At 40.1% G+C, this 12603-nt stretch overlaps 1 protein-coding gene across 5 annotated transcripts in view; it reads right to left on the bottom strand.

Moving 5' to 3' along the window:
- The window catches only part of LOC149445722 (trafficking protein particle complex subunit 13), a 50743-nt gene that overhangs the window by 2077 nt on the left and 36063 nt on the right, over window positions 1-12603 (bottom strand). For 2 of the 5 annotated variants that reach the window (XM_089653463.1, XM_089653467.1), the window contains exons 8-12: window positions 11704-11721; window positions 8643-8776; window positions 6018-6216; window positions 5589-5689; window positions 2654-2804 (exon numbers count right to left, since the gene is read on the bottom strand). In XM_089653463.1, the coding sequence (XP_089509589.1) occupies window positions 2654-2804; window positions 5589-5689; window positions 6018-6216; window positions 8643-8776; window positions 11704-11721 (603 nt within the window). The remainder of the gene's footprint in view (window positions 1-2653; window positions 2805-5588; window positions 5690-6017; window positions 6217-8642; window positions 8777-11703; window positions 11722-12603) is intronic. The other 3 variants (XM_089653464.1, XM_089653465.1, XM_089653466.1) reach the window with 3 other exon arrangements.

Below are 12603 nucleotides of genomic sequence, written 5' to 3'. Positions count from 1 at the left end.
GCTTGGTTCACACTACTGAGACCTGAAAGTCACGCGACTTACAGTGCGACTTTGCCTAGTGACTTCTGGTGACTTGAGTATGACTTTGATGCGTGACTTTCATGTCAGATCCAAATCACATCAATATAGGTTAAGATCCAACTTGGTGGTGACTTTCAATAACGTCTATGGGCACAAGTCAGATAGAAGTCACCTTGAAGTACTACAGGAACAGTTTGTAAAGTCGGAGCAACTTCAGTAGTGCTAATTAAGACAGCTGTTTCTGACTAACATGGGATTTCACATGTCATGCAACTTGGGGTCTCAAGTCAGATCCCAAGTCGTTTCAGTGTGAACCAAGCCTTCTCCAAGGAGTGTAAAAAATTCACACATACACAACCAGCTGCAGCCAAAAACGGCGCTGCTCTTACGAGATACGCAAGGCTGCCACTCATTCTAAATCGCACCTCCACGCATCTCAGCCTGCAGTGCGTCTGCGGGAAACCTCATGGTCAAGGAGACCATGCGATTTCCCTACAACTGCATTTTTTAAAAGGTGCATGCACCTTTTTTTTTTTTTTTTTTGCGAAAAACACAGGCAGAGCAGCCCATTAAAATGAATGGACTACTGTGCCTGCACAAAACGTGGGCCGCACAAATGTGAGCTAGGGCTAAAAGTGGAAAGCAACATTGTAGTTATAAATCTAAATATTACTATTGTGGCTTGCTCTAATTTTCAAACTTTTTTCCCCCCAAGTTATTCTTCAAAACCACATTCTAAGTGAAATAAGGACAAAAAAACCCCACAAAAAATATGCAGTACATCCTTACATACAGCTTTTTTTCCCCCCATCTTTAAAACGGCTGTAAGATCCACCATGTTTTCCTTTTAGCTAGAGATATAACCCTCCCCCACCCACATAGGTTAATTACTTGTATAATTAAGTACTTGTGATGCAGGGCTCTCTCTGTTTCTCCTAGGCACTACATGCTGTGAAATGGTTACCTTACTTGAAAATATTCAGACTATATGTAAAACTGTGTGGATGTGCTTCTAATAAAGCTATTTGAAAGAATAAATAAAAACACCTGTGATCCAGGCCTGGTCAGAAATCTGTTTGAGCCGACAACACAGTTCCTCTGCTGCCCTGAAACCCCAAGCAGTGTTGTCAGCGTAGCTGGTACTCTCTGGCTACTCGACAGAACACTTCTTCCTCTCGTCATCTTCATAACATGAGGGGAAGTGGTCTGTATTCTGGCAGGGAGAGCTAAAGTAGGATTGATACGGTGGGGACATGCTGTCTGATAGACCAGGAGGTGTCAGCAGTGGTAATGGTATCTTTTATAGTAGAGAAAGATTTGACTTGAGACCAGTTGGACAGGTCAATATTAGTCTTCATTTATAGTTTGCCCATGGTCTATCTTTCCCCAAAGTGACAGCATTGCTGTCACAGAATACATTTAAAAATCATCACTCCTTAAATTGAAGGTTGATATGTGACCTCAAAACAGACACATAAAATAATTTTAATTAAACACATTTCAAGGCCAGCTCCACACAGAACCAATAACAGAGTTTTGTGCAGCTACCGGCAAGCTGAACAACATTCCTGCTTATGTCTCTTCAGGGCTGCAATGGTGAAATATCCCACCATAAGTCTGAGTTCAAGCGAAATGCCACAGCTATTTGTGCAAAACAAGGGTATTACACTGTGGTTGGATTGGGATTCATGGTATGAGGTGTAGTATGAAGAGGTATTGTGGACATTTTTATCTAGTAAAGGGGTTCCCAAACTTTCAAACGAAAGGGCCAGTTTACTGTCCTTCTGACTTTAGGGGGGCCGGACTGTGTCCAGTGGGAGTAAACAATATTATTAGGGGGAGAAATAATTGGTGTCAGTGGGAGGAATAGCGCCCCATTTTTGTGGTCAGTGGAAGGAATTATGCCACACTGTTGGCATCAGTGACAGGAATAATGCCTCAAGGGATGGATAAAGGCAAGCAAAGGGCCTCATACAGCCCTAGGGCCACAGTTTGGAGACCACTGATCTAATACATTGTACATATGTTTTGTGATTTGTTTGTGGAACACACAATTTTACCACCTGAGGATGTGAGAGGCATAGGAAAACACCCTAGAACCTTTGTTGATGGTTTATTTTAGGGTGCATCTCTTATGCCCTGCTCCTCCCAATAATGTTCTGATCTCTAGACTTGGTTGATGTGAACTACCCTTCTCTCCATGGATGCAACTAAGAGGTCGTATGCTGAAATATTAGGTTCCATTCCTAGTCCTGAGTTCCAATTTTGCAGCATGCCTCTTGAGATACTGAGCCCCATAGATATTTGTGGGGATTTCCTCACACTGCTCAGGGACTGGAAGAATGCCATTAGTGGGAAGTAGAGTAGTTTTAAACATTTTATTCGCAAATTTATATACAGCATTCAAGTGTCCACATGTTGAGACACAAATGAAAGCCAAAACACTAGTCCTGAACTGCTGCACAATGTGCACAGGTAGGTAAATAAAGAATATATGTCTCAATGGTCAATGTAGTCTTTCGTTTGATTTTCTGAGATGCAGCAAGAAAAGGAGAGAATGTTTAGATGTCAGTGTCACCTAAGCACTGTGCCACTATATTGTATTACAGAGAGACACAGGGGCAATACTCACCTGCAAGCCCTGCACAGATGACAGAAGTGTCAGAGTGAGGAACAGAGAGGAGCTGGGGTGCAATTTGCCAAGCTGTCTTCCCGATACTCCACACCAGTGAATAGAATTAGTGTTACACATTTCTAGAACCAGATCCATTGTCCTTTCACTGCTAGGGACAAAATGAGACAAAGCATTACAATTCCAGATAATACTATACAGAACTAAATGTCTGTCCCTGCACCACAGCACCTTAGATGTGAGATCTAGTGCTTTCAGCAAATACAGAAACCCACCACAATCTGGCTGCATATTCATTCAGAAATTATTAAAACACATTTGTTAACTAATTATATATTTAAAAACAGTTATACCTGAATTATAGGTGCACTGTCACTAAAATATAAGAAACAGTCATTACTTGGCACTCCCTTGAAAATGTTAGTTTTCCTAGTTGTCATGCTGATAGTTTGAAGTACAGAAGATATTCTGACACCTATACTTGTTTTAGATCTGTAAAGCAAATCAATTTCACGCAGCCAAGCAACTAGCATATTAAGAGGCTGGGCAACTACAGCACCCTCATACTTTTCTCATTAGTGACCAATTGTCCCGTGCAAAAACAACATAAGCTGAGAGCAAGAATATCATCAAAGAGACAACCAGGCTGAACTGTATAGCATGGTGCTATTGATAGAACATGTTTCAGGCTCAGAGAGGTGTGTGAATCACAAATATGGCTGAAGAATACCACAAATAATTTGGCCACAGGATTGGTTTTAGTTTGATATTTTTAATTTATCAAAAGGGCAGCTTTAAAACAATCTAGTTATTTATACCAACATAAATGAGGTCAAAAACCAAAGTTCCTGCAATTGTGCTTCTCAGGACAGGTAGCAGATTAGGTGGCGTTCTGTCCTGATACAATCAGGTGTGTCTCTAGTTTATGAAAACAACTGTCATTAAGTTTTCACATTCCCAACTCTTCCCCATTTATTGCCATGAAAATAGCAAAACCAGACAGAACAAAAAATAATATTTTTTTCCAATTTTCTACTATTTAATACACTGACAGCTGATATAAAGGAAAGTAGAAGAACACAGAACAGCAGCCACACACCAGTTTCAGGAAATGGAAAAGTGTGATTTACCTAACCAACATGCTGATGTCACATTTGCACCTTTGCATAAAACATGGAGCAACATTAATGTCTTTCCCTTAAACCAGTCATGACAAACGTCTTTTTGTGTAGTAAAGCACATCATCGCTCTGTTATTTACAGTTCTTTGAATACTAGCAGATGGCTGTTCATAGACTCTGCATCCATAAAATAGTGTGACAATACCAGATTCCACCAATTGGTGGTGCTAGAGGTGAAATATCCAAATGCAGCTCCTGGTAAAACCCAGGGGCCTGTGGGGAGGGTATGCCCTCAGTGTTCCCAATGAGGCTGTCGTTGGCACACTTCTGAAAATGCCATCTGCTTGTGTCTGGCTTCAAAAGGAATGAAACAAGCATGCTGTTCAAAAGTGTCAGAATTTCTTATCAAACTATAACAATAGTTTTCTGTGTGTCATGTTCAGACTAAAATGCAGTATTTCACTGCGTTCCAGAGCTGTGTGATATTATACAACATGTCTGTGTAATCTCACCGCTCTGGATGGTCCTGCATGTCATTGCACAGCAAGTGCAGCCCACTGCAGTGCAGTGCCATGAAGTGTACAAGTGTACACGTGAACATGTCACATAAAGTTCAGTTTTAAAAAAATAAAATAAAGGTAACTGTGTGATGCAATGAACCACGCATCACTCCGCCCCCTACCGCACGGTTCTGCAGCTCAAAATGTTAGTGTCTGCACATTCGTTTATTGTGCGGGCAGCAGTGTTTTGAGCTCCAGCTTAGTGTGAATGGGCCCCTAAGGGTCCATTAAGACCGCTGTGCATATTACATGCCTTGGTGTGCTGCAGTGCCATGCATTGTGAATGGCACCCCAATGCACCTCCAAAATACAAGTGCCGCAACACAGCACAGCAAAGCGTTCAGTGCCCTGTGCATTGGGCTGCAAAAAAAATGCAGCATGCCCCAATTAATGTGCATTGCTGTGTTTTCACCCATTTCATTTCTGCACAGTTTTGTGGTGTGAATGGGTCCTTAACATTCAATTGCATTCCTATCTTTATTCTATACCACAGCTATCTTTGCTTCAAGTATTAGAAGAGTTCTATAGATTTTTGTATGTTAGAAGGTAATCACAATATATAAAAAGCAGAAAGACACCTGAAAAATACAAACTGACAGAATTCTCTGAAAACAATTTCAAGTTTCATCAACTCTGAATACACGTCAGTAGATTAAAAGACAAGAATCACAAACTGGCTTCTGCAATTTATAAGCCATTTACTATATGAAATGCTCCAACACCTGAAAACTGTGATGATCACAGAATTCGAAATTAGATTTAAGCTAGCCATACACATTGAAAGTTTTTCATTAAACCTGTCTACAAAAAAAAAATATAAAAGTTTTTATCCATTCTAAAAAAGCACAGATGAACAAATCTGCAGCACCGATTATTGTATTCTGACAGCCAGAGTCCCTGGCTGCCAAAATACCCAAAGAATGCCTGCACTTGAAAGTGGGTGCTCTTCATCTGACAATTTCCTGCCCACTTTCTGCCATTTGTTAATGAAGAATGTTGGGAGGAGTGGTGCCAAAAGGGTCACCCATGGAGCAAATTTCAGTTGAGTCTTTAGGATCCGACCAAAATTCGCTCTGTGTATGGCCAGCTTTCACTTCATATACATATGGATACACTCCAAGTCATGGAGAAATCACCAAACCTATGCTTATTTTACAGACCACTGATCTATGTTAACATCAACTTGCTAAATACTAAACAGAATACAGATGGTACTTTTCTGCAGCTCTATATTGAAAACAAGTTAAGAGATTACCTGCAATTAGTTATTTTACATGTGATATCAAATGGTTCCTCCAGACTGACCGTATCTGGGATGGTCTCTAAAGAAAGCCTCACATCCCCATATCCAGGAGCCTGAAAAATAGTAAAGCAATAGCGGTTTTATTACTATAAAAAAAAAAAAAGCTACATGCAAATGAAATGATATATTTTAGTTCTTGTGCATCAGCTACATGTGGTGCGTAGTGTTTATATGGGTAATATGGTGTGTGAAAGGTTTAAATTCCAGTCCACATTACCAGATTTCATTTTTAGATATATATTAGTATGAAACTCAATGCAACTGTATGGCTATTCGTTTGTGGGGTCAGGAGAATGAGAAGATGATCACACAACTTCTGTAGACAAATAATTGTTAGGTATGGGAAGGAAGCTGAAAAAGGTACTTCGGCCTTGTCTGTACCATTCTTTGCAGCTGGCTGGTCTGTAGTCGGCCCCTTTCTCCCAGGTTGGTTTTCCATACAATGTCCAGTTTGCCGATCACTGTGACCCCTTTGATGACACCGGCTTTTTCAGCAAATTCTGGCTTTGGCTTCAAGCAGTACAAGTACTGTCGTGTGTCCAGTGGCTGTAAGTAAGTTTTTGTTCCAAACGTAGACAACCTACAAGACAAAAGCTTTTACTTAATGCCCAATTCCCACTACTGCAGGCTTTAGAGAAAAACGTTCAATATTACTGCACTTTCCTACAATAGCTAATTTGGATTTTAACATGTATGGCTATGGGCACCTTTTAGCCTGTCTTTTCACAGCCAGAAGGGGCAGGGAATTGAAAGACAAAACCCTGTTGCCACTGTCCTCCATCCCAAAGAAAAAAAGAAAAAAAAAAAAACTCACGCCAAGATTATTTTGGACAGAGCTGGTCTCTATTTGCTTTGACTGCTCCTTATATCTTTGAATGGCATAAAGTGACCTGTGACTCCTGGCTTCCAAGATGAAGAATGAAATACAAAGTAAGCAGAGCTAGTTAGGCAAAGCTTTGGTCCATTCACAATAAAGCTCCAGTTCATGTATGTCCTGTGTGAATGGTCTGCCGCAGACCATCACACCACAGCATTTCAGTGAGACTTTTCAGCCCGCTCTGGTCAAGTCATGTGATCCGGCTCCTGTGTCAGCCAATGGTGGCTGCAGGGGAGATCACCAACAACTGCACCATGGAAGCCTTTGAGTGCAGTCAATGCTCTTGGCTTTCCCAGCCTTAATTTGGCGCTCTCACTTCTCAGCTGCAGCTGCCACTGGCTGGCACAGAGGACCATGTGACTGGAGCAGAGTGGGCTGAAAAAAGGCAAGTATATACATCATTTTCACACAGGTTAGTTAGTATAGGTCTTAGGAGGGGGAGGGAGCATTTTTAAGACTAGTTAGGTTTTAGCTAAAATTCTACTTTAAGGTATTTGCACAGTGGCTAAATGGTTAGCACTTCCACCTGGCAGTACTAGGGTCGTTAGTTCGAATTCCCACCACAGCATCACCTGCCTGGAGTTTGCATGTTCTCCGTGCCTGCGTGGGTTTCCTCCAGGTACTCCGGTTTCCTCCCACACTCCAAAGACATGCTGGTAGGTGAATTGGTTCCTGTCTAAATTGTCCCTAATATGTGTATGTATAAATGTGAGTAAGGGACCTTAGATTGTACACCCCTTGAGGGTTAGGGACTGATGTGAATGTACAATATATATATATATATATATATATATATATATATATATATATGTAAAGCGCTGCGTAAATTGATGGCGCTATATAAGTACCTGAATTAAATAAATAAAAGACATGACTATAAAATGATGCATATTTGCTAGTTAAAGAACACGGTTTTTAGTTATTATGTAGAAAAAAACATTTTAGGAACCATTCATACAGAAATCCAGTTAAATAATATGGCAAATTCATACATCTCAAAATTATATGCTAAAGTAGACCTAAAAAAAAAATAAAGTAATAATAAAAAGGAAAAGCAAGACAACAAAGCCACCTGCTATGACCTCCAAGATAATACACAGCTCATCACTATGTTAAAGTGGAATTTCACTCTCTCAATCAACATTGACTATTGAAAATCCTTATGCTGCTAGCATTAGTAAATAGATAGGAAAGTATATCATATTCACTTGTTTTAACTTTTTTGTTTGCATTTCTTCATTTACTTCCTGGTTTCTATGCCTGGCAAATGATGTCATTCATCCCAGGAGTCTTCAGAAGGGAGTGTTCTCAGCTCCGCCAATGCCTGAGCTAAGGACAGATGGATTCCAGGAAGTAACTGCTACATGAATCATCTGCCCTTATTCAACATGGCTACTGCAAGAAATGCCAGGAGGTGCTTTTCAAAATGATTTCTCAGCAAAATAAAGCATGGAGACATAGATGGATGGAGGAGTTTGTTTTGAATATTAAAAATGAATTATATAGCATTTTTGGTTTGTGGTACTCAGAAGCAGTGCAGTTCCACTTTAAGTGATACAGGCTTTTCTTTAGTGCTAGATTTAGGCCGATCATTGTCAACTAAATGTGAAGATCAGGCAGCTTAGAAGACTTAAAATGCATGTCAGAGGAAAATTAAAAAAAAACAAAAACAAAAAAACATGCAGCATATCTGCAATACATGCACATTTCCCCGTGTCTTATTAATTGAAAGATGCTGTAAATACAGAAAAATATCTGTTGATTTGCTAGAAATGCACTCAACTCCTAAGTCCTGTTGTGGGTTGACAACACAGAATGTTTGTGGATCGTTTGGTATCAGCCCTGCACAGTTCTCTCTTTCCAAACTACTCAAACCCACACACGCTCCCATCTGCACAAGATAAAGGGTAATCATTCTGCAGTCCCAAGAGAAGGACTCTGGGGACCAAATACTCTTCTTGAGATAACAATGAAAGTGTGCACTGGACAGCTCTGAATTTTTTTCACTGACTGAACAGATATAACAATGTCTTCTTTAAACTGTATATTTAACAGACAAAATTGGAGTAAAAAAAAGAAGATCATTCTTAGAGTTGACATACATTCTGAAGATTTCAGTGTGACCTTACCCCTCACCATAGCTGTCCACACTGTTCAGCTCTGTCACATTGTACATTATGGATGGCTCTAGTGACACCTTCTCCATGAACATGGGTGAAGTGGTGATATTTTGGATCTGGGCTTCCAGAAACACTTCGTCTGTCTGCAAAGCCACACAGAGGATTAGGAAGACAAGCTCTGAATACAACAGAGGAGGACAAAATGCATCTTACAGCATTATTATTACTGATGATTAGTGTCATGCCTGGAAATCAAAGTTACCACAATTAATGGATGTTCCAACCGGCATCCCAAACTTAAGAATCAGAAGCAAAGTTAGTCAAATGGCATACTGGAGCAAGCAATGGACATGGGATAGGTTTCAATGAATAAACTGAGCTCTGGTATTTTTGCTTCATTTATTTTTTGAAGAGGCACAAAGATAAAACATACAAACGTATAGTAACCTACAAAAGGGCAGGTGGGGTTTTCAGTTCTCACTAGGGACACTGTGCATAGATCCCTAAGTTGGTTGTTTAGTGGAGAGCGCCATAACCACAGGGCCATCTTGGTTCCTGATCGGTTTCAGCCAACCCTTCCTTATCCCTATGCTCTCACACTACCAACATGTTGTCTTCAACACAAAGTGCAAGCACTATTAGTTGTTGGGCAAATTCAGATGGAAGATCTCATTTAAGAACTGTGTAAAATGAAGAACTGGTGGAATTGTTATTAGCTGTTCAGGAATGGCCAGTTTTCTTCACGTGTTCCAAGACAGGCAGCACGGAGAAAGTTCACAAAGTATTTCAAATTAAATATAGTTTGAGCAAAAAGCTGATCTTTCGTTTTATTTGAAGCCAATCTACTACTCAGGAAAATAAAGTTCACATTTGGTCAGTGATGCTCCTATCACATTAGTCCATTGCTTTTATTTTTTTGCTGTAGAATCAATTTCTGCATACTGGTAAATATCGATGAGGCAATTGTCAGCGGAAAGTGAAAGGCTTAGTGGAGCTTGAGAAGGTTATAAAATAAGCAACAAAATAGAAAAGCAAGTTCATCAACAAAATATTTAGGTGTGACCGGTTCTCAGGTGTCTGCCATGAGATAACTGGGAGATCTGGGCCATTACAACCTGCAGACACATTTATGCTGGCTTATTTAATAAATCAGTTTTCAACAGTCCCATCAAAACAGGTCTGAATGGTTCAAATGGGATACTGCAGTTTGCTGATTCAGGTCAGCTGAGCTTGGCCAGTGACATCACAGCTGTATGCTCAGGATCAATTTTAGACAAAATGAGGCTCTGGGCAATTATAAAGTGGGTGTCAATATGAACCTCATTCCAGCTACCACACCTGCTGCCATTCTGCCAGCTGGGCCCCTGAAATTTCGAGCCCCGAACATACAATAAAAAGGGTCAGTTTTACGGCAAATCTAATTTTCCACAGATTCTATCCAATGAAGTAGCAAAAGACTTGTGCCACATTAAAGCAGAACTTTACTCCCTCAATCAACATTTACTTTTTTTTAATCCTTATGCTGCTAGCATTAGTAAATAGGTATATTATATTCATTAGTTTTCAACGGCTAAGCATACACTCATGCCTGCATGCCTGATCTTGTGAAAGTGTACCACAGGGGAGTTGAAAGCTGAACGTTCTTTCGATTGAAAAACGAAAATGGTGTTTGGTTTGTTTTGTGACATGATTGTGCCATCATTTGTTTTGTTTTTTTAACAAAAATCCAGCATGTTGGGTCAGTCACTGTCGGTTGCAGAGCAAAAATCACACGTCACAGCTGGCACACTAATGATGTGAAAAATAAGAAAATCTCACGACTGACAAGAATTTTCATTCAGTTTCCGACTCGTCTATGGCCTGCTTAAGGGCAGATGGATTCCAGGAAGTAAATGCTACATAAGCCTTTTTCCCCTTCTCAAGATGGTCATTGCTTGAAATGCTGGGGGGGGTTCAAAGTGATTTCTCAACAAAATAAAGCATTGGGACATGGCGAGTTTGCTTTGAATATTAAAAATGAATTAAATGGTGCTCAGATACAGGTAATTCCATTTTAAGGTCACCCTTTGTTAGTGAACTAAATTTTATGTCACAGCATACAAGGACTTTCTTGTGTCTAGATGAAAGGTACACTTTAATTAAGTGAACCTTTCCATATGTATGAACATTGTCCTACCTTTATAATACCAGACATCAGCAGTGTCAGACACACTCCTTTATACCTCAATACCTGCAGACTAAGCAGACTAAGCAGCAGCGTTACTGATATACAACTTTCAATTTCTTCTCAAAAGTCAACAGCTAAGTCCTCCTCTGCATCTCTAACCGCTTACTTCTGAAAGCAATGGCACTTTTACAGTAAAGGGCATGGGTGTCTGACATGCAGGATGCAAATGACCAATTGTGAGAGGAGTAAGATGGCAGTGCCCAACAGGGGAATAAAGAGGGTCAAAGGGGCAGATGTGATTGGTGGCACAATTAGTTTGACTGAAAAGAGAAGGCCAGGACCTTCTCAGCTGCACCACAAACATGAAAATGTTGTATTTGGAGTTCTTTGAAGAAGCCCATCGCTACCTTGATACCCAATCCCCCTTACCATACCTTTTCTCCTTAATTTGTTCTGTCAGCAGTGGCAACATACTAACCTAGCTAAGGCCTGAAAATGTAAGGCATACAAGAGGACACAGCGACAGTCCCCAGAGCATTGTACCATTGTAGCGTTACTATTCTCTGATGTAATGTATGGTTTCTTATAAAGCACTTTGATGCCCCCCCCCCCCCCAAAAAAAAAAAAAATTGTACTGTGTATTATTTTGTAATGAATTTGAATGTTTAAATATTACATAGAAAAAGCCCATACTTGTTAACTGCAGATGCTTTTCATAATGCATTATGGCGTCCTGCACAAACTTTACAAAAATGGCATACAGAGCCTACATAACCCAAACACTGGGTTGTGATCATGCTTTTCTATTATGCTTTGATTTTAGAATGAAATTAACTGATTAACGGGCACAAATGCCAAAATTGAACAGTGCTTTAGAATTAAATAAAATGATGAAAAAATTACCACAGAACTGAGGTCACTCTAACGGGAAAAAAAATAAAACAAAAAATTAGAGAAAGAAATGAGGGTTAAATTGTTAAAAAAATAGGAACGCTAGAACAAAATACATGTATTAAATTGCTGTCTAAATTAGCATTAGTAAAAGCTATACATTCATGACATTTGTACAATTAAATCCAAAAACTAACTGGCATTAAAGGGGTGTCCAGCCACAGCAAATAACAGGCACATTATATGGCTTTATAGAAGATTATTAATGTCCACCTAAAGCAGATATTTCAGTGAGCAGACACTAGCAGGTTGCAATATCCCCTGGTTCTTATACCTCTGAAAGATTGCACCAGTGGAAATCTCCACAACCATCAGAAAACCAAGAAAGATGTTGGTACGCCTACTGATTAATTCTCCCCAATATGCAAAGAATGTAAAAAAAGGAAAAAAAAAAAAGTGGCAATTCATTGATGACAGCAAGATCCTCTCTGCCACTGGAAAATGGGATGAACTGGAAACTAGACAACAAGGTATCTTCCTGGGAGAAATGACAAGCCACCTAACACTGAAGGTGGTCAGGAGTCCTCTAGTGATACCAAGGCTTAATCTTTTAAGCACAGTGACTGGGAATATATCTACATTTATAGTTCTTGTAGACCAGTGTTTCTCAGATGCCAGCCTCCCTCCTTCTGGCTTGCCAAGTGCTTACACAGCCAGAGATTATGGTTTATGTGTGCACCCATCTGCCTTGTAGGTATGGTTGGGAGGGTTTCCCCTCCTGCCAGGCCACAGCCTAACAGCTACTGCTTTCACAATCATCTAGATGGCTTGTTACTGACTGGGCTCAGTTCTCCAGCTTTCTCAGGACTGAGCAGCACTGACCTCTCCCTCTGTTGCTCAGTTCTTCCCAGC

Source organism: Staurois parvus, unplaced genomic scaffold, assembly GCF_062004578.1.
Source record: "Staurois parvus isolate SC_StPar_1 unplaced genomic scaffold, SC_StPar_1.0 ptg000714l, whole genome shotgun sequence".
NCBI classification, from domain to species: Eukaryota; Metazoa; Chordata; class Amphibia; order Anura; family Ranidae; genus Staurois; species Staurois parvus.
The sequence above is the reverse complement of the archived record's forward strand: the minus strand, read 5'-3'. Positions and strand labels throughout refer to the sequence as shown.